Source organism: Buceros rhinoceros, unplaced genomic scaffold (assembly GCF_000710305.1).
Source record: "Buceros rhinoceros silvestris isolate BGI_N320 unplaced genomic scaffold, ASM71030v1 scaffold9220, whole genome shotgun sequence".
Classification (NCBI taxonomy): Eukaryota; Metazoa; Chordata; class Aves; order Bucerotiformes; family Bucerotidae; genus Buceros; species Buceros rhinoceros.
This window is the reverse complement of record NW_010391263.1, coordinates 20,199-41,132: the sequence shown is the minus strand read 5'-3', so window position 1 is coordinate 41,132 and position 20,934 is coordinate 20,199. Positions and strand designations below refer to the sequence as shown.

The window sequence follows — 20,934 nt, the reverse complement described above, 5'->3', positions numbered from 1 at the left end:
CGGAGCCGCCCCTGTCGCTGTGCCCTTAGGGCCGCATGTGTTAAAACTGCCGCTTTTCTCCTTCTTCTGCCCACAGCGCCGGCGTCCTGCGGGAGCCTGTGTCCCTGGGGCGGTGCGAGCACGTCTCGGAGCCGCCCCTGTCGCTGTGCCCTTAGGGCCGCATGTGTTAAAACTGCCGCTTTTCTCCTTCTTCTGCCCACAGCGCCGGCGTCCTGCGGGAGCCTGTGTCCCTGGGGCGGTGCGAGCACGTCTTCTGCCTGTAAGTAGCGTTTTGAAGGGTGCCCCGAGGCCCCCGCCCTCTTGCTGCCCTGCTCTGGAGAAGGAGCTGGCGCCCGAGGGAGGCGGGCACTGGTGGTGCGTTCTGGCCGGGGGGCCGAGTGGGCGACGAACGCCGGAGGTGCCGTTCCCCTGTGGGCCCGGCTCGCTGCTCGGGTGTCTGGCTTGCCAGAGCGAAAGCCGAGTTCCTGAGCGCTGGTTCTGGCGTAAAGGGAGCCCCCAGGGTGCTGGAAGGGGGAGCCCACTCGTCGTGGGGGAGGAGGCGGAAACAACTTCCACTTTTTCGTGTCATCTCCAACTCCTTCCTCCCTTTGAAACAAACCAAAAGAGAGCAGCCTGGATTCTTCCTGTTTCCAAGAGGGTTTTGCTCTGCTTGTGAGGATTGAGTGCTGCTTGTCATTGCTTTGGCCTTCTGCTATGCAAATGGCTTTGCTCCTCCAGATCTGCCGCTGAAACTGATGTCCATCTGAACGTGTTGGGATAGCACGAGTACCTCTACTTAGAGGCTGCCAGATAACCTGAGTGTTTAAAAAAACCCTGAGTTAAGTCAAAAGCATCCTGCTAACAGTACGGTTCTGAGGAGGTGGTAGTGATTTGTCCTGTCTTTGGGCAAGTCACTGCATTGTCAGTACGGGCAGAGACCAAAGTGTTCGTGGCCCAGAACCTCATTTGGGAAGGTTCATTTGGGAACCTTCTGGCTGTCCTGTATGTAACTGCTCTTCACAGCATGCAGATGCAAACACGGGGAGTTAAAAGGTCAGTCATATATCTTAAGCAGTTTCTCTGCACAGCACAGTTGTGAGCCGTCTGTTCAAATCCTGTGCTTGTTATGGTGGAGAAGATGGACATTTCCTAATCTCTGCCTGTAAGCCAGTCTAGATAATCAGCTTTGCCTCTTGTAAATACTGTAGCCATGACATCAGGAAAAGCAGAGGAAATCCCTCCCACCCTCATGGCTGCGTATTCACTCCCTGCACTCAGCCGCACCCATCTAATGGGAGATTAAAGTGTTGAAGGGCTAAAGAGTAAAATACTAGCAGGGTATTTTCTTGCTTTTTAAGGACAGTTGCCCTCAGCATCTCTTCACCCCTGCATGGGTGTATTAAAAGATGCACAGATGATTTATTGCCATCTGGCTATTTGGGTTCGTTCCCAGCTTTGGCCATTGATTGCTGTAGAAGTTTGTGCTGTCTGGAACAAATCTTTTGTTATTTGTTCCATTTGTCCTGTCCACAGAGTACTCTGTAAAATAGCCCCCAGAAAGCTTGTACAGGTTCTTTATAAATATGTTCATACCTAACTTACAAACTGTTTTTTTTTCCCTCGGATATAGTACAGGTTGCTGAAGGGTGGCCTAATAAAAATAACTGTTTAGTTGCTGGGCGTCTCAGGCCTTGCTGTTTTATTTTGGATAACCTCAGGTGATAGATTTCAAGCGCCCACTGTTTGCTCAAGGTTTTGGGTTTTTTTTTTTTAAGAAAATTTTTCAAGACATCAGAAAGGAGCCTTGTGCACTCATTGGCATCTCTTTCTTACTCCATAAAAAGAGATTATTTGCTATTATCCAAGTTATTTTTATACCTCATCTTTTCTGTTTTGCATGCCTGACTTTTCAGTCATCAATTTAATGTGTTCTTTGATGATGGAGTCTTGGATAACAGCTATTTTTTTAGATAAACCTAAGGAAATTTAGATGAATTTGCTTACAGGCAAATCTGTTAGGGCATGGATTGAATCTGCAGAATTCTGACATGAACTGATTCTGATCCGTTGCTAAAGACGGACATTTAATAAAATACCTGTGAAGGAGAATGGTTTGGGTTGGAAGGGACCTTGAAGACCATCTGGTTCCAACCCCTGCCATGGGCAGGGCCACCTTCCACTAGACAAGGCTGCTCAAAGCCCCGTCCAACCTGGCCTGAACACTGCCAGAGATGGGAGATCCAACAGCCTCTCTGGGCAGCCTGTTCCAGTGCCTCACAGTAAATAATTTTCCCTTCCATCTAAGCTAAATCTACCCTCGTTCAGTTTAAAGTCATTACTTCTTGTCCTGTCACTACATGCCCTTATAAAAAGTCTCTTTCCAGGTTTTTTTTTAGGCCCCCAGGTCACACATAATGTAACTGGTTCTCCCTTGGCATGAGTTTTATTATGGGCAGTGATATTTATTAACATCAGTTTCTGCAGTTTTGTCTGCTCCAACTCTAAGTCAGTTACAGCCATTATCCATTAACTATAAAAACCCAACAGCTAGAAGTAATTATGAAATGTCGTGGTATAAAAGTCAGTCTGCATTTCCTTTGCGCTACCTTTTACCGACGTGGGAGACCTGAGGCCAGCTTTCCTAGGGAACGAAACCCAGTCAGTTCTTATTTTTGCTTCAAGAGATTTTTCAGTGTCATTTAGAGTATGTCAGAGCCAAGAATTGTACTTCAGTCTGCTGATCGTAGCGTGTCTCAACCATAAGGTCCTTTTTCTCCTCTCCAGGTAGCAGGGCCTTGATACTACTTGCGTTCTGTTCCTCTCAATGTCTGACACGATCTGCTCACATTTCATTTTATACCTTTGGCTAGAATTGTGCATGTGCTGAATGGTGGGAACGTAATGGAGACTTTTGAAATTAATTCAGTCCTGGGTATGTGAAATTATAACCTGTATTTAATAGGATAGGTTGGAGTTGAGAAGCAACAATGGCTCTTGAATGTTGCAGTTCCTATGGCAAATCATAAGGTCCTCTCACTGGACTAATCAAATGAATAGAAGATCATATAGTCTCATGGGGAGAGCAGTATTACTAAAAAGCTACAAGTGTTAAATGACCTTTATCAAGTAAATCTGTTTTCCTACCTACCCTGTCTTAATCAGCTCCTGACATAAACACTGAAAGAGAAAAGTGATGGAATGCTCTGGATGCCTGCAGATCCTCTCAGGACTTCTTACAGAAAAGTGTTCAGACAGGTGAAACTTTGTGATATCAAGGACATTTTAAGTAGGAGGAAATGGAAATCTTAGTTTACAATGGGTTGGCTTTCTGTCACTTGTTTAAAAACAGCGGGCTGGAGAAGAATAGCCCTACCTTTAGCTCAGGTGTAAAAGAATGTGTAGTTTTAACTGTTTGAGCCTTTCTGTTATCTGGAGATGAACAGCAAAGGAACTTTAGCATCCCTTGAAAATTTGGATCAGCCTGTAAGTTTGTGGGAGTCACAAGATACCACATCTTTCATGACAGCGTCCCGATGAGGCTCTGGACTTGGCTTGCTTAATTGTGGCTTGTCGCTTGGTGTGATAAATGTGTCCTCTCCTGCCTTTGTTAATAACTCACGTGGGCTCTACAATAGGGGCTTGTTGATGCTAAAATAAGAGATTCTTGCTGAGCTGGCTGTGGAAAGTTTTATAGCCACTCCAGGGCTGGATAATGGAGTTTTACATTTGACTTTCAGGTCCTGTGTGGGTGACTGTGTTGGCACAGAATGCCCGGTGTGCCACGTGCCAGCCTGGGTGCAAGATACGCAGATAAACCGGCAACTAGATAACATGATTCATCTTTGCAGCAAACTGCGGCATCTCCTGGGTGTGGACACCTCAGGTAAGAGCAATCCTGGGTCTCTGACAGCCATCAAATCCAGACCGCTCCGCTTCATTTCACGGGCTTTGTGGAGAATGAGCAGCGCAGCCCTGTTTAAGATTCTGAAAGGCTGTTCTGAATCATGTTTGGAAAATTTGATTTGAAGAGAGCTGTCTGTATGGATTGCTTGTTCTTTGAATCTGTTTTACTAAGAAATTTGCATGAGTGGGTTAGTCCATAATTCATTAGTATCTGTCTTCCAAAATTAGACGAAAGTGGCATAGGCTGCCAAGTCACATGGCTGTTAGTCGCACAGACCAGGGGCCCAAGTTATCATATCCTGTGCATTTAGGGGAGCACAGATGTGTCATGTTCTGCAGTGTACACTTCTTTAGGGGCCCCCTGGTAGAGGATTAATACCTACATTTTCTTTCCTCTTGTGTATTTGTGCACCAAGAAGTGCGTGCTGTCCCAGTAATTTTCAGTTTAGGGTTTGCATACATGAAAGATTTTCTGTGCTCCTTGCCTAAAAGGGGAAGGAGGCAAGTCTTAACTCATTTAAATGTTTTCTGGTCCCTGACAGTCAGCTAGTCTGCTACAATGGAATTTTATCATTGCTGACTGAGCTGGAAGATCGCAGAGATTATATACTCTGGGAATTCATCAAATTTTAGGCTGATTTTAGACTGATAAGCATGAAAAAATGAAGTGAAATAAGCGTACGTGAATCTGTCTCTTCTGCAAGTATTTGCAAGTTTGGTATTACATAAAAGGCTTCTCTCTGAGTTTGAAAAACATTTATTTAGCTGTCAGATGCAGAAAAGGTAATTCTTATTTCATCGTTGCTTCCTATTATGTTTGTTTAAATTAAAGATTCTTTTTCTAAGTCTAATTCCATCAGCACCTTTGTGCTCGTTAATGGGGTAGCTCCTTACTTGGTATTACATAAAAGGCTTCTCTCTGAGTTTGAAAAACATTTATTTAGCTGTCAGATGCAGAAAAGGTAATTCTTATTTCATCGTTGCTTCCTATTATGTTTGTTTAAAGATTCTTTTTCTAAGTCTAATTCCATCAGCACCTTTGTGCTCGTTAATGGGGTAGCTCCTTATTGACATCAAAATGCATTTAAGTGAGAAGGCTGGAAGCCTATGTCCAAGTGTAAAGGAATACATTTTATACAGATATAAAGTCCTATGGTGATTGAATGTTCTGGAGGATAGAAAATATAAATGATGGTTTAAATAGAATTTAACGGAAACATTTTAAGATGTGAAGGCCTTTAAAAACATAATTGGAAGAGGATCTCTAAGAGGAGCTATGTGTGATGCAATAAAGAAGCATTTGAAATCATAGAATCACAGAATCATTTTGGTTGGGAAAGACCTTTTAGATCGTTGAGTCTTCAGGAGTGGGACAGCATCAGAGGAGGCGCAGGGAACCTGGGAGGAAAGTGGTGGTCTGGCTACTGGCCAGCCTGAGATAGGGAGCTGAGATAGCACAGAATTGTTTGGGTTGGGAAAGACCTCTAAGATCATAGAATCCAACTTTTAACCCAGCACTGCCAGGTCACTACTAAACCATGTTCCTCAGCACCACATCTGCATGTCATTTAAATCCCTCCAGGGATGGGAACTCCACCACTGACCTGGACAGCCTGTTCCAGGGCTTCACAACCCTTTTGGGGAAGGAAACCTTTCCTCATGTCCAGCCTAAACTTCCCCTGGCACATCTTGAGGCCGTTCCCTCTCATCCTGTTTCTTGTTCCTTGGGAGAAGAGACTGACCCTTATCTCTCTCCAGCCTCCTTTCAGGTAGTTGTAAAGAGCAATCAGGTCTCCCCTGAGCCTTCTTTTCTCCACACTGAACAACCCCAGGTCCCTCAGCTGCTCCTAAGACTTGCTCTCTAGATGCTTCACAAAACTGAACCCAGGATTCATACTTGTCTGATTCAAATTGGTTTGATATTTAACTGTACTAGAAGTTGAATAATACCTTTAATCCCATAGTTCTTCTAAAATAAAGTTTGCATGGTGTGGCTAAACCACAGAAAAAAATGAGGGTCATATCATTCCTCCTTCTGACTTGAAAGTAGACACAAAATGAAAGTTTACAAGAGTGTTTTATTTGGAGCTAAAGCTATGAACTGATGTGGGAGATGACTTTCGATCGCTTGTAGTCTTTGCACTGGACTAAGGATTAATGGCCTTTTGCCTGTTTCACACTGAGGTCAAGGGAAAAACCTCTGGGTTGGTGAGAGTTCACTGTCAGGAATGGTTTGGATACAGAGGTAAATGAGTGTGCCTCTAACAACAGCCAATTATGTGGTGTGCAGTGGGAAATAGCAGGATGCTGTAGCTTTAGACTTTTTGAGAAAAAAATCCTGTAGGATGTTTTGTCACTCATCTCTGGCAAATCTGTCACCTCCCGTAGATTAAGGTCTTGAACTTAATGTATACGATATGAAGTATGTTTGAGTTTGGAGAACCTGGACTTCTCTTGTTAAGGAGGCTTTCATGTTCCTACAGCACTATACTTCTGCCACATTCCTGTCAACAATATTTTCTTTTCTTTTTTGTTAAAAGGTCAGAAATTGTATTTTATGTTCCAGTAAAGGAAACAGACCAGAAGAAAGAAAAATCAATCTTTCTGTGGTGGAAAGGAAGAGAAGCAGTTGAAAAAAAAAAAAAAGAGTATTTGCAGACATTTGTTTTATATCCCTCTTACACATTTGTTTTATATCCTTCTTACACATTTGTTTTATATTGCTTGTTTTGAGACAACTGTGGCTAGTCCCAAGGCTTCTGTTTGAGATTCTTTTTGACACTGAAGTTTTGAATGCAAATGTGTTGTCCTACCCATTTTTAAATCTACAACAGATGTAGAGAACACATCAAGTTGTGTGTTGTCTTTAAAAATCCACAGAACTACTGTGACCGAAAAGGATAGGGTTGAGCTCAGAAGCTGAATATTTCAAATATAAAAATCCCTCTACCCTGAGGTTCCATGGCAGAAATAGGAGAGGGATCTCGCTTTGTGCTCCAGTGGGATAAGAATCACTTTTTGCCAAACAGCACATGCGTTCTAAGAAGCGGCAGCAAGTAATTCAGGAAAGGCTGCACAAAACAGCTCATACTTCCCTTGTAAATCAAAGGGAAGCACAGCAAATGATACTGCAGAATAGTACTGGTGTGACTGAAGCGGAATTGGCAACCAACTGTTCTGAAACTGGCTAGAAAATGTAAACTCTGCATAGCAAATGCTGACTCTCACAATGGATTTGCTTGTTAGAGAGGTTGTATTGCTAGTTTATGGCAAGATGAGGCGAGCGTTCTGACCTTCTCACTGCCCCGTGGTGTACTGGTACGAGCGTAATGGGAAGCTGGCTGGTGGGCTTCGCAGGTGGGATGTCTGCACCTCAAAATCTTTAGCTCTAATGTTGCAGAGTCAAAGATGTCTTAAGAATTGGAGTTGGTGGGATGATAGGCTGTATAGGTGGGTAATTAGTCAGAACTTGCTGAATGGTGGACACAGTGTGTGTAGTATCCTAGAGATGGAGAAAGCTGATCTTCAACTTCCGACTAGAGATGAAGACAGTAATGATTTTGAGAGTGAATTTCTAAACACTTCAGCAGATTTTTGTGTGATGTTCTTTAAAGAGTGGTGCAAATTTTCACAACAACCATCTATAGATCATTTTACCTTATTCTTTGTAAAGTAATCTGTCTCACTCTCACCCAGTCAAGCACAAAGCCTTCCTCCTCCCTTCTTTTACAGAGCAGGTGTTGGTCAAAGCTTCCTAAGCCTACACTGATGCTTGTGGACAGTAGGAGAGATTAACTTCTAGCCTTTATGGCATCATAATTCAGTTTCGCGTTTACTAATGTGGAGGGAAGGATGTAGAACTCCAGTTGTAACAGACTACATAGCATTTCACGTACACTGACATTTTTTGTAATAGCTAAAGGTGAGTTGTTGAATAGCTGGAATTTCTTCCTTTTTCCCCCGTGTTGAATACTTAACTTGCAAAATAATCATTCTTCAGTGAAGGGACTAATGTTGCACAGATGGTACCAAAGCACTTCCCTTTGATTTTTAATAAGGGACTAGTTTGTCAAAGAGATTTCTTAACTTCTGTTCTGAAACCCATAATAGAGAATAATTTGAAAGACACACAATGTGCATCATTATATTCCTTTGATGCAGATTAATGATAGCTGAACCACATTTTCTAATTGCTCCTTTTTTCCTGCTCTAGCCTCTTACTGCACTACAGCAGAATGTGGAGATGTAGCTTCCTAGTTGCGAGGCACTGCATGTCTCCTAATATTTTTGTCTGTTTTCAACCCTTCTAAGAAATTCAACTCTATTAAATGTCAGCACTAAGAAACCTGTGCTTATTATGTGCAAATAAGTCTAATTGAGAAAGAATTCAGTTAATATACTGGCTATATGAATGTTACTTTTAATAGGTAATGGAGAGTAAATTTACTGCTTTTATTATAGGCTGATTCTAATGCTGTTATTGTGGATAGTCTTTACACTACTGCAAATGCTTTAAATCTGGATTTAGTAAGGCACGCTTTACTGATTCACCTTGTCTTGGTGCCTCTCTAAAAATTTTGGGAGGATACTTACCTATTAAAAAGACAATTAAATCTTCACCATATAGAGTAATTTTTTCATTCCTGTTGAGACACAAGGTCTGGCTTCCAACTTGGAGACAGCAAAGAATTTCTTTGGATCGATTTTAATATGAGCAATTTTCTCTGAAGGTAGTTTAACTGAATGCACTTAGCTACCAGATAATACCCTCTTTATATAAATTAACATTTACATATTAAACCATAAGACCTTCCTTTCAGCTTTTAGCACTGTGTTTCTTCTCTCTCTCTCTCTCTCTCTCTCTCACAGCTCTGGGTCCATCAAAGAATTAGATTTTCAGGGAGGGTAGATTGCCCATTTGTCCTTATTTCTACTCCCTACGTTGTACACTTTGGAAATGGAGGAAAGGGGCAATAGAATCCAAGAATAACGTTTTTTGCAGATACTACACAGAGCTGTTCAGGTAGAGCTGGTGTGAGCTAGAGAGTATTCCAGAGGATGGAGTTACTGAGGAATGGCTGAGAGAGAACAGACATGGCAGAAATTGCTGTTTCTTCCCCAGCAGGCTGTGGGGAGGCCCTGGGTGTGCGTGGATGGATCTCTGTCGCAGTATACGTAGCCTTTTACTCGCCTTCCGTGAGTGCCTCCCTGTTCTAAAACATGCAACATACTCTTTAACCTGAAGTAGTTGCACACGAGATAAATACTTTCCCAAGATTATTTTATGTGCTGTGTTTTCAGCAGGTTTTTAACAACCTGACTAGTAACTCCTTTCTGAGCAACCAGTAGTGAACAGGTCGGGTTAAGAACCCTCATGGCTGATTTTTCACAAGCTCTCTTGCTGCCAGAAGTGGTATATACATAGCTTCCAGTGTATGCACTTACTGGTGTTACACTGCTTGGGATCGCACTTCTGAACAACAGTGCCTTGGATTGGGTTTGTCGCTCAGACTTTAAAGTCTTCCTGTGCTATACACACATCAAAAAGAATTCTGGCCATCACAAAATTGTTGCTCGAGTTACTTTTGCAGGCTGATTTTTTTCTTGCTCTTTACTTGGAGATGACCGATAGTTCTAGCAAGGTAAATATTTTAGAAGGAATTCTGCTAGCTGTGTCAACAGCGAAGGCAAAGCAAGTAAACAGTAACTGCATTTCCTATTTCGCATCTGTTTGCAGTCGGGTTTGTTCTTTCTTTTAGATGCTATTGCCAGAATGAAATTGGATATGATACATTCCTAAAGGCTAGCTAGTTATGAGATTTCAGTCTCAATTTTGGTGCTTTTTTCCCTGTTTGCATCAAGCCCAGGCCTCCAGGAAAACCAAATAGCTGCTACTCTGTGCTTGATGATTGTCTTTAGATACCTAAATGAGTGATTAGCTAGCCTCAGGCTGTGTTCTTAAAGATGCTGTTGGTCTGATGCCCTTCATATTCCTCTAGCTAAATCCCCTCATAGCTGTCGTATTTTAATTCAAGGGGTAAGTAGGGTAATTTAAATGAAGATGGAGGAAAACAGCATTTAATTTAAGAAAACAGCAAATGCCTCTTTTGGTGTTGAAATACTAGCTGCGCAGTTCTGTATTAAATGAGATTTCAGACTTGTTCTTCTGGTAGCTAAGGGATTGCAACTAGTTTGTCTGCTGTCTGAGTTTATCACAGCTTGCTGTGGCTATAGTTACTACACCAAAAATGGAAGAGAAGATGTGTAGAAGACAAATTATCTGTAGAAAGTTAATGCGCTGCAGTGAAAGTAGTATGTTGTTTCACTGAGTGGCTGTCACTTTTAATAATCAAGACTTTGTATAGTTTATTTTAAGAATGTTTAAAAAACCCAACACTAACCTTGGTCTTAGTTCTGTTTAAAAATACTCTTACCTCACTAGGCAAAATTAATATCGGTTTTGTGATTGATTGCTATAAATCACCAAAACTTCTGTTGATGGAAGTCCCTGAGGTTGGAGCCAACAGAAAGCATGAGTTGTGCATTTACACTGGAGGGCTTGTCAAGTAACCTAAAATAACTTAGGCTTCCAAAAAGGAATCTGAAAAAAAAAAAAAAATTGTAGATCTTTTGCACTGAAAGAGTTGTTGCAAAATTAAATTACTGTCTAACTTAGAGGTCACTTTATGCTCCTTAATTTATTCTTGAGCCAATGAGGACACTATTTATAGCCCTCGTTCTCAACAGCTATTTCATGCACTGGGGATACAGAATATTCCTCCGTCATCTTGGTTATTGATTTGTGATATGCTGTACGGTGTGACTTACAAAATTGCTCCACTGCATATTTTTAAAGAAATGTTTGAGATCATCAAAATATTTAGCTTCCTTGGAATTATTTACTACCAAGGGGTAAAGGAGCAAATGACAGGACACAATTACTTACAGATTTTCTATATATTTCTGATTCATCTGCTGTTTCTGTGGAATCAGTCAAAATTTCTCAGGAATGTTCAGCAGTCTTATAAGGGTGTTATTTTTGCTTGCTTGCAAATACTCTTCCACATGAACTGTAATATCTTTTTGGAAAATTGTTTCAGTGCTTTTTTGTGTATGCACAGACCTATTTCCAAGAGAACTTCAGTGAGGGGGGGAACCAGCTTCTCTCTGTAATCTGGTCAGAAATGTTCTGTACGCTTGCTGTGGTGCCAACCCAGACTACTGAAGACATTTCTCCACCAGGGTCCTCGCTTGCCTAGTGGATAGCATTAGCTGCACTGGGATCCCTGAACTCCAGAGTGGTGTGTGACCTTCCCAGTCATTTTAAAGCCATTATATGTGTTCTTCAGAAGGAAAGATGGCACTCGTAGGTTGTATTTAGTAACACTTCATCAGTTACTACAGCTGTTATTCTGATGGTTTTTCTTTGTGATGTTCTACCAAAGAATAATCTATAAATTATTTTTCCTCTTCCCTGCTGCACTTAGATTCAACAGAAGATAAGTCCACACCAACTGGCTCTGACTTTGGAAAAAAGAGTAAGAAGGAACAGATAAAGATGTGGTTCAGCCCAAGAAGTAGGAAGATTCGATGTGTCCTGAACAAGAGTCAGCGTGAGACTAAAAGCAATGACCTTTGTCAAGACACATCTTCAGTTTATGACTTCTTTCCTTCCCCTCCTCATGAAGAGCCCTCCAAGCCAGCAAAAAAGCCAGCACAGACACAGAGTAAGAAGATGAAGAAGAAAAGACTAGCAGCCATTAACAAAGTGTGGGGCTTAGAGAAGCCTGAGCAGAAAGAAAGAGGTGAGAAGAAGACTCGCAAGCAGAAGTGTGTGACCATCTGCATTCAACCAGTAGTCCTGTGCACTCCAGAACCAAATAGCCCTGAAGAGACACTGCAGCAGGATTCTGTAAAGGAAGCTGACTCCAACAAAAATACAGCAAATGTGGAGACACTGCCGCAGGTAAAATCCTCAGAGAAGAAAGAGAACAGTGAGGTTGTATGTTCTGCACAAGTCAGCAAGGAAAAAACATGTGCTGCAGAGACATTGCTGTCAATAGAAAATGAATCCACACCTTTAAAACGTGGAAGGGAGCAATCCAGACTTCCAGGTACTTCACAATCTAAAAGACCCAGAAGAACTGAGACGAGCGGTACAGGGAAGTCAGGCAGGCAGGCAGATTGCTTAGAGGAGGTACCTCAGGGTTGCCCCAACTCCCCAGTGACTGAACACCAGACACCGGTTCAGATTTCTTCCTCTATATCAAAACTGACCGATACTGTAATGAAGACAAGAAGCTCTGCAGCCTTTCAGGCAATAAATAGTCCTTTACTTTCAAATCCTCCCTCTACCCCATCTATTTCTAAGACTTGTAATCAAGCAGGAATACCACACAGTCCTTCTGTGTTGAAGTCTCCTGGTGGTAACACAGTATCCAGAAGAAACTACAAAGGAGAGACTTTGCTCCATGTTGCTTCCATCAAGGTAGGACCATCATCTTGTAGTTCACCTTTAAACAGAGGTTTAAAGAGACAATGTTGCATGAAAAATATCCTGGAAACTGGTTATTTCAGTACATCCTATTTCTGGCTAGGGGGTGGAATCTCACCTTGTCTCTTTCTTCTAGGATTACTGGGGAGTTTCCAGCCTGATTCTCTAATTTAATAATGAAATAACTATTGGAATGATAAAAGATGGTTATACTTGAGAAACTCAATGTACTACAGTGTCACTTATATCTATGAGTTCAAGGAAATGATAGGCAGTCAGATGTTTTGGCCTTATGTTACAGAAAGCTGTCTCTGTGATTTGTCATAAGGAGTTCAGCGAAGTGTTTCAGATCTCGCCAAGTGATCTCCATCCGTTTAACTTGACCTGGTAATTCAGCCAGGACAAGATCTGAATTATCTACATGAAGATAACCCTATGCAGCTTTAATGGAGGTGAACTATTTCATAATCTTTGAGATCCTCCATCTGATGCACGTGTTGGCACAAGAAACATGAAATGCTGCACCCTGGGATTCCCATGCTGAGCCGTATGCTCTGAGCATGCTGTCCCCATGTGTAGTGGAGAAGAAGAATTAGGAGAGAGTTGGGATGTTCTCAGTAGACTTGACTGTTATGTAGGTTCAGTGTTAGCCTTGGCATGACAGCTGTCACTCGTTTTGCTGTTGTTATTTTAGCCAGTTCCTGCTGTGGTAGAAATTCATGGCTTTGCTGTTTGCAAGGGCTGACTGTCCCTAGTGCTGTGTAAAAGGTGTGGGCAGGCAGGGTGAGTTGAATGCCTCCAATCAAACTCTTAAGATACGCCGACATGGCAACTCTCTTCTGAGAGGTCATCTCAAGGAGTGTGTAGTCTGGCAATTTAAATGTGCTTCATGCTAAATCATAATATGGAAATATGGCGTGTTTAATAAACTGCCTGTACTGGTGCAATTGACTTACCTGTTAGCACCCTGACATTCATACAGGACTTCTGTTTGTTGAGACAAAGGCTGTTCTGGATGAGGAACCATGTCCTCTTTCAAAGGCATTCTAATAAGCCACTCCTGCTTCATGAGACCTTTTTAAATGGAAGCAGCAGTTGAGCTGAGTTCAGATATCTTGCTTGATGTCATTAATATGTAATCAGGGCAGAGAAAATGAAACATTGTCCTCAGCGGACTCAAGAGCTTTAAAGGATAGATCTCTTGTTACCTCTCATCATAAGGCCTGTATATTCCTCTTAATTTGTGAACCATTCTTTAATAATCCTTCCATGATATTCTGGGAATTTGTAAGGAATACCGTCATGACCGCCTGGTTCTAAATAATTGTTCTTCCTTGACAAGTTTCCACACAGGTAGGGTTTCCAGCAATATGTGTGATGCTTCTTTGGGACACAAGGACTTAAGAGAACAGAACATCTCCAGTGCTTATTGTGAGACTTAGATTAAGAGACATGCCGATAAGGGTGTTTTTCATTGCGAATCAGTCTGGAGATAAATGAGTCAAAATTAAACAGTTCATGCTATAGGCAAGAAGAATAAACAAATTCTGATTATCCCAGTTCAGTGGCGTGGCTGGTGCTGCTTGTTGGTGTTGGTGCAGCGCTCTCTGAGAAAGGGATGAGGCTACTTCAGCAGGCTGAAAGCTCATCGTGTAGGCCATGGGATGGGCAGACACAGGAATGCTTTTTTGAGTCCTGCTGTGGATTCATTTTTGTGTCATCTTTCAACAATTTGTAACTTACTATTATTAAACCTGTTATTGATCTAAACTGATAAGTTACTTTTGTTCCTTGTTAGTTCTGTTGTGCTTTTAATCTGTCAATTCCATTTGCCTTGAGGTGCTCAACAGTAAAGGTTTGTTTAACTAGGTAGGGCTTCGGGGTCATCCCCAAGTTACTACTCTTTTAAATTGAGTTAAAATCACACACAGAATCACACAAAATCATCTGGAAGAGACCTTTAGGATCATCAAGTCCAACCACTCACCCTGGACTGCCAGGGTCCCTAAACCATGTCCCTCACCTCCACATCCACACGGCTTTTAAACACCTCCAGGGATGGGGACTCCACCACCTCCCTAGGCAGCCTGTTCCATTACTTAATGACCCGCTGTGGAAATAAATTTTTCTCAATATCCAACCTAAATTTCCCCTGACGCAACTTAAGGCCATTCCCTCTCATCCCGTCATTTGTAACATGGGAGAAGAGACCGACCCCCACCTCACTACAACCTCCTTTCAGTAGTTCTAGAGATCAATAAGGTCTCCCCTGAGCCTCCATCTCTCCACGCTGAACACCCGCAGCTCCCTCAGCCGCTCCTTGTAAGTCTCTAAACCCTTCACTAGTTTTGTTGCCCTTCACTGGACCTGCCCCAGCACCTCAATGTCCTTCTTGTAGTGAGGGGCCAAAGCTGGACACAGTACTCAAGGTGTGGCCTCACCAGTGCAGCGTACCAGGAAGATAAGGCACGGAAAATGGTCTTCTGGTGATGGTCTTGGTTTACTTGCATGTAACTACGTTTCCAGCTACAGAACTTCTGATGCAACTCTGGGAAAGTTTTTCTACTGTCTCTGAACCTCAGATCCTCGTCTGTAGAAGCAGATTATCCAGCTTATCTCACCTGTGGCGTTCTTTGTTCTTGTTACATAGCTTAATCATGATTAATCGTAGCTTAATCATAAAGCATTCCTGAAGTTGCTGCATCCCAGTAAATGTAGGCACAGCTACTAGTCCATGTCAAAGTGGATTAAGACTAAGTTGCTCAAGCCAGCAAGACATAAGGACTAGGTCTTTCTAAAGAACTATTGATCATGGGGTTTGGCAACACCTTCCTTTGTGAAGAAGTGATTAATTGCCAGGAATCTGCCTGGGATGTGTGGCAATTGCAAGAAAACATTTTTAAACTTTTTTTTTTATCCTAGTATCTTTCATATAACTGGTATGTTTCTAGATCACTCTTCTGAGTTGCGATGGAACCGATAAATGTGTTTTCTCAAAGAAGCTGGTCTTGAAAATACTAGGCTTTATACAGTATGTATATTCTCACTGTTTTTTTAAATAGCCCTGTCATTTTTTTCTGCTTCTGGAAGAAGTATATCTCTTTCAGGACTGTTTTATAGGGGATTTTTTTTTTCTTGTTTGTTCCACAGCCAGTAATGTTTTTCCATGTGTGTAATGGGAAAGAATTGTAGCTGCCACCCTCCTCACAAAGTGAAATAAACTCTAATTCCCTGGGACTTCATTAATTATAAAAAGAAATCTGTATTATTTTCATTAGCTGTTACCCTGAATTTAATTAAAGCTAATTGAGTTCTCCCCTTTTTTCTTATTTAAGAGAGAATAAACAACATTATCAGGCATTAAAATTAAGTGTATTGTGCTGTTTCAAATGATTCTGAGGGATTGTCCCCATTTACTACTACTAGTTATTAACTTAACATCAAAATGGTTCTCAGGAAAGGTTCTAGTGTGGATGAATTTAATGTTGAGTTAAACTAACAAATGAAAATTAATGTGGCTCTTCCCACAACAAACAACAGTCGTATTTATCTTCCTCCATAGTCATTAGAGGTAAAACTTCCATTTGGTTAAAATACAAAATGTGACTGTTGCACTCTTAATATTCTAAACTGGTGGGAAATTGCCCAGTCAACAGCCCTTCCACAAAGGCATTTTTTTTTACTGTAAAATAACAAGTTGATCACAGGACTCGCTCTTACCTGGCAATTAACAATGCAGCACACTGCTAGTTAGTACGGATGCTTAAATCTGCTATGGAGAGAGAAAAAAGTGTAGTTTTGTGGTACAGTACTTCAGGTCTTGCTTGTGCCTGTGTTTCTTCTGGATTGGCAAGGGAGATGATGGCTCATTTCCCATTGTGGAGCAGCTGCTGCTATGGGTTCCAGGCAGAGGAATAGCAAACCGCAGTGCAAGAGGGCAACAGAGGACCCCGGCAACAGCCATGCTGTTACAAAGGAGTGGATGGGAGGTGGCTGCAGGAGAGTTTTGATTTTTATATTTCAAGGTAGAAGCAGTTAGAGAGTTGTCTCTATTCTGAGGAAAAAAGAAATTGCATCTATGCAGAGCATCTATTTAGCCTTAAAGAAAGAGGGAGCATTGGGACCGGTTTTGGTTACCCTCCTGTTCCAGGACTTTTTAGTTTTGACAGTTGACCAGGAGGGCCTTTATCAAGGCTTCAGCCATGACTAGCCTGCTGTGCTGGACTTCTCATATTCATTATGCTTAACACTGTAATAACTACGGATAACTCCTTCCGAGCCTGTGAGACAGTTTGTCCTTATTATTGCTTTGTTACCAGCTAATGACACACGAGGAAGGAGAGTGAAAGAAGATTTTGTGGTTTTGTGAGCATGGGATGGCCGACATCAGAATACCTTGTAGATCCTTTTTCAGGTGCCTAATCTCATCAGCTGTGCTGCTCTTCACTTTTGATGCCAGGTGGGTGTTGGGTCACACACGTACCCGAGAGGACCGGCTCCCCTCCTGCCTTTCTTCTTGAGCCTTTATGTATAAGAGGGGAGTTGTGCCGCTGTGCAGTCAGGCACTCCCAGCCTCCCCTGAGCAAAAGACAGGGGATGGACAGCAGCCTTCCTGCCAGCCGCTGCACAATGAATGGATGTGTCTGTTGGTCCACAGTCTTTTTGTCCTGACCTCGTGATTTTGTGTGGCAGGTGACTTAGATTTCTTTGGAGAAGTGACAGAAATGAGGATGACTCAGATGCACGTGTAGCACCTGGGACTTCTTTGAAGTTGTATTTCGATGTTGGCTCTGTAATGTTAAAGCCAAGTGGTACAGGAATGGTAATTAGCCTCCTCATTATGGGTAGTATCCAGCAGGTGGCTTAAGACAAGAATGAAGCAGTGTAATGGTTTCAAATGCAGAACTTGAGAATATGAAAATTTGCCATGAGTCAGAGCAATCCATCTTCCCAAGTGCTGATTTGAAAGCTTAGAAACAAATTGCCCTTTCTTTTTCAATAATGCTTGGATGTTACTCCTCTTGTTTCTGAGGTGGGGCAAACTTGAACGTTTTCCTTTTGTTAAAGGTTAAGCATAGCTACTTGTATGCTTGTTAGTTAATAAATGGTCTGCGGGGTAGGGATTTAATTTGGAGAAACTTGAGGCAAGAAACTTGCTGGTTCCTAGAAAGAGTTGGTTGGAGCATTCATAATTACCATAAACACTCTTTGACCACTTAGTTTTCTTTCCTCCTGCTGTAACTTAAACAAGCAAACATATTTGAGTCTGAAAGGGGTTCTTTGTTCATTCATTTGACCTAAAGATTGAAGTCACTTGGATATCTTTGCAAATACAGTGAGAAGTGTTTGGTTGAAGTGGTGCAGGGTTTTGGCTTCATCTTCACGTACTTTCCTAATTTTTTTGGATCTCTCTATTTTGAACTGGTAGTTTTCATTAATTTAAATGTAACTTCTGGGTGGAAAATGTCTGGTTAATGGAAATAGTAAAGGATAAAATGGAAAAAACACCACCTATAAAACAGGGCCGAAAGGACACTTGCTGTTCTTAACCATCTGTCTGTGTTAAAATCACCACACAACTGACTTGAAAAAAGCCAAACCAGAAAACCTCGTCAAAGCCAAGTGATGGTGGTCTTCTGGGCTTGTGCTCTCTGCATCTGCAGGAACTTAATTCTCATTGGGAAGGAAGTGACATAAAGCTGTATAAATACTCTTCTCCATGTAAGCTGATGCTGTCTGCTAGATCTGCCAACAGATGGCCCCAATGCCTTTCTTGCTTCTGTGGTTTCCAGAGCTCCCTTAAGCTGCACCAGAGGAAGAGCAAGCCCATTGCATTATTGTGTTGTCACTATATGTAAGCTTTTATTTGAGCTTAAAACATCCTTTTCTTTGCTTCTTTCAAATGGATAATTTTACATTTTGCACTGTCTTCTGCCTCTTCAGAAGCTGGTTGTAATGCTTCATCGATAATGATATTTACCAAGAAGCACTTCTCTGTGAATCATTAATGTTAGCATTTTTCTACCTGGTGTTGTTGCTGTTCTCTGTTTCTGAATAAGTAGTATCTCCAGTTACGTTTCCACTGCTGTTGCTACAGACTGCTGAGACAAGCTGTGAGGGCCCCTCTGGTATCATCTGGTATGGGTATGACTCCGTGTGTGGGACTGGTGATTTTATGCTGGCATTGCTTGATCAAGTAAACTCAAGGGGCTAAAAGTCTGTTTCTGTATTAGTCAAAGCGCAGTCTTATGGAGCATGTTTGAATGTGTAGCTCCATGCAGACAGGTGTAGCCTCTTCTGCTTTCTTACTTGTGGAAGAAAGATGTATGGTAGATAGATGTTTGTGGTTGGGGCTTGTCCTCGCTCTTTCCTGGTTAGAGTTGAGCAAAATGTTTATTGTGTGAGTAATTGCATCAGCTCTGATTCAGTGTGTTACCTGCCCTTTTCTTACTCTTGGATCGCTATCAGATAATAGTAGCGCTCTTTGCAGGAAGGACCCTAGCACATGTCTGCTAAGCATCTGCTGCTTGAAATTTTGTCTTCCCTGTTTGTTTTTTTTAACTAAATAGTCACAATATAGTAACTGACTGAAGTGCTTCTGAGGGGACGAAAGGCACTTTCTGCCAGCTGTGAACAACTCTGTTAACATCTCTTGTAACCCTGATTGACAGCACCCATCTAGTCATTGCACAGTACACTGGCATGACAGTTTCCCCTCCTTTCTGTCACTCTCACTGCTAGGTGCTGCTTGCAGGGAGAGGGTTCCATTTACAGCTGAAGTGATGTTGATATTTTTCTTCTGCAAACAGCAAACCACCAATTTCCTAATTCTGATTTAGACCTGGATTTCATGCTGTGGATGTTGACAGAACTGGTGTCCACACCAGCAACACTGATAAAACTGCAGCAATGTTTTACAAACCAACACTCACATAACTGTTCTGAAGAGCTGTGATACTCCCTAATGCCCACACAAATTATTAGCTATGCTTACTGCTCTAAAGGAGTACTCTTGAAATGTCAAACCCTTGCCGTACATGTTTGCAAACTTAACTTTAAATGATAAGCTCAGATCTCACTTGTTATAGATAATTGTATCTTCTCTCTGCAGAAAAAGATCTAATGCTGAGTGCTGTCTATTACCTTGCAACCATAAAGTGTTCTAACAGCAGCGCGTTCTTTAATTGCTTTGAAAGGTAACATTTTGCTGGGACAGCTAGGTTGTGAATATAACACATGAGATTTCTCTCTGATGTGTTAATTGCTTGTCTGTTGTAAAGCTAGTGATTCTCAGTGTTTTTGGGATGAATTTTGAGTTTCCAGTTGTTGCTTATTGCATTTATTTCTGCTGAGCAGAGTCTGTCTTAATATTTTCTCTAACTAAAGAGTAAATCTTAAAGCTATTTTGTTTTCCCAAAGTGTTCTTGATACCAACAAAAAAAAAAGGATCAAGTTTATTTTTGGTGATATTTAAAGCCTTATTTAATATTTTCCCACTTTTTCTAAGGTACACTATGAAGCAATAGTTAGATGTTGCCACTACTTAAGGGCACAGAACTTTCTGTATATCAGGGATTAAGCTTCTCTCTCCCACCACTCTCTTGTCCAAATATTTATATATTGCAAGTTTGGACAAGGACAAGAGCTAGATACCAGCTAATACATTAGTCTCTTCATTAGGGATCACAATAACCTGGTCTAGGGAAAGTGTTAGTGGTTGTCTTGAAATGCTTGGTTGGGTTGGATCCTAGAAATCAAGCCAAAACCCCACCCAAACAACCCCCCCCAAACCTAAAATAAAAAGAATTCAAGCATTGGTGGCAAGCCTTGAGAAACTTGAGGTCTGCTTCGCTAGTTTAGCCTTTGAAAAGCTTGCATTATTTAGGTAGTTTTGGTTGTTAGATGACATTTGTCAATCTCCTCCTTCCCTGTGACCCATCAGCTGAGCCATGGTGCATCACTGCTTGTAATCTGTAACAGTACGGGTAAGTCATTGCTTTGGCCTGAGAGATGGTACCTCTGCCAGCAGGGCAGACCTTTGCAATTGCTGCTGGGGAGTAACAAATGCCAGAAGCAGGAACTGGCAGCATGGCACAAAGCGAGGTTTAAGTACCAACATGCTGGGGTATGGACAGTGCTGCGAAAGGAAACGGGGGACAGAGTCTGGTTTTAGCCTGTTTGGGTTGCTGTTCCCACCTGCTTTTAAGACAATCTTCACTACAGAGATTTCCTTGCCTCAGCTTCTGCAGGAGGCCTCTCATTGCTTCTTTATAGCTGCATCTGTATATGCTCCGATCTTAGCACCAGCCGTCTCTCTTTATACTTGCCTTTTAATAGCGCCAAAACCTTAGACTCACAAATTCTTCAGATGCTTCCTTCACCTGGTTTCTACTTGGCCTCTTTCCTCTTCCCATAATCTCTGCATCCATTTCCACCCTTTCCCACATATATTTCCTTGCTTATAGTAAAAACTGAGTATAGTACTTGTCCAAAACACAAACTAAAACTATATTAGTAGAATAACTGCCAGAGAAAGTGTCAGCGAGATTCACTATGAG

The 20,934-nt window shown here is 41.8% G+C and overlaps 1 protein-coding gene across 1 annotated transcript in view; it reads left to right on the top strand.

Moving 5' to 3' along the window:
* Nucleotides 1–76: 76 nt before the first annotated feature.
* Nucleotides 77–20,934, top strand: part of LOC104497611 (BRCA1-associated RING domain protein 1-like) — a gene marked incomplete at both ends in the record, with an annotated part of 32,944 nt that continues 12,086 nt past the window's right edge. Inside the window, 4 exons of the mRNA XM_010140883.1 lie at nt 77–112; nt 203–259; nt 3,717–3,862; nt 11,370–12,370. Coding sequence (XP_010139185.1) covers nt 77–112; nt 203–259; nt 3,717–3,862; nt 11,370–12,370 — 1,240 coding nt within the window. The remainder of the gene's footprint in view (nt 113–202; nt 260–3,716; nt 3,863–11,369; nt 12,371–20,934) is intronic.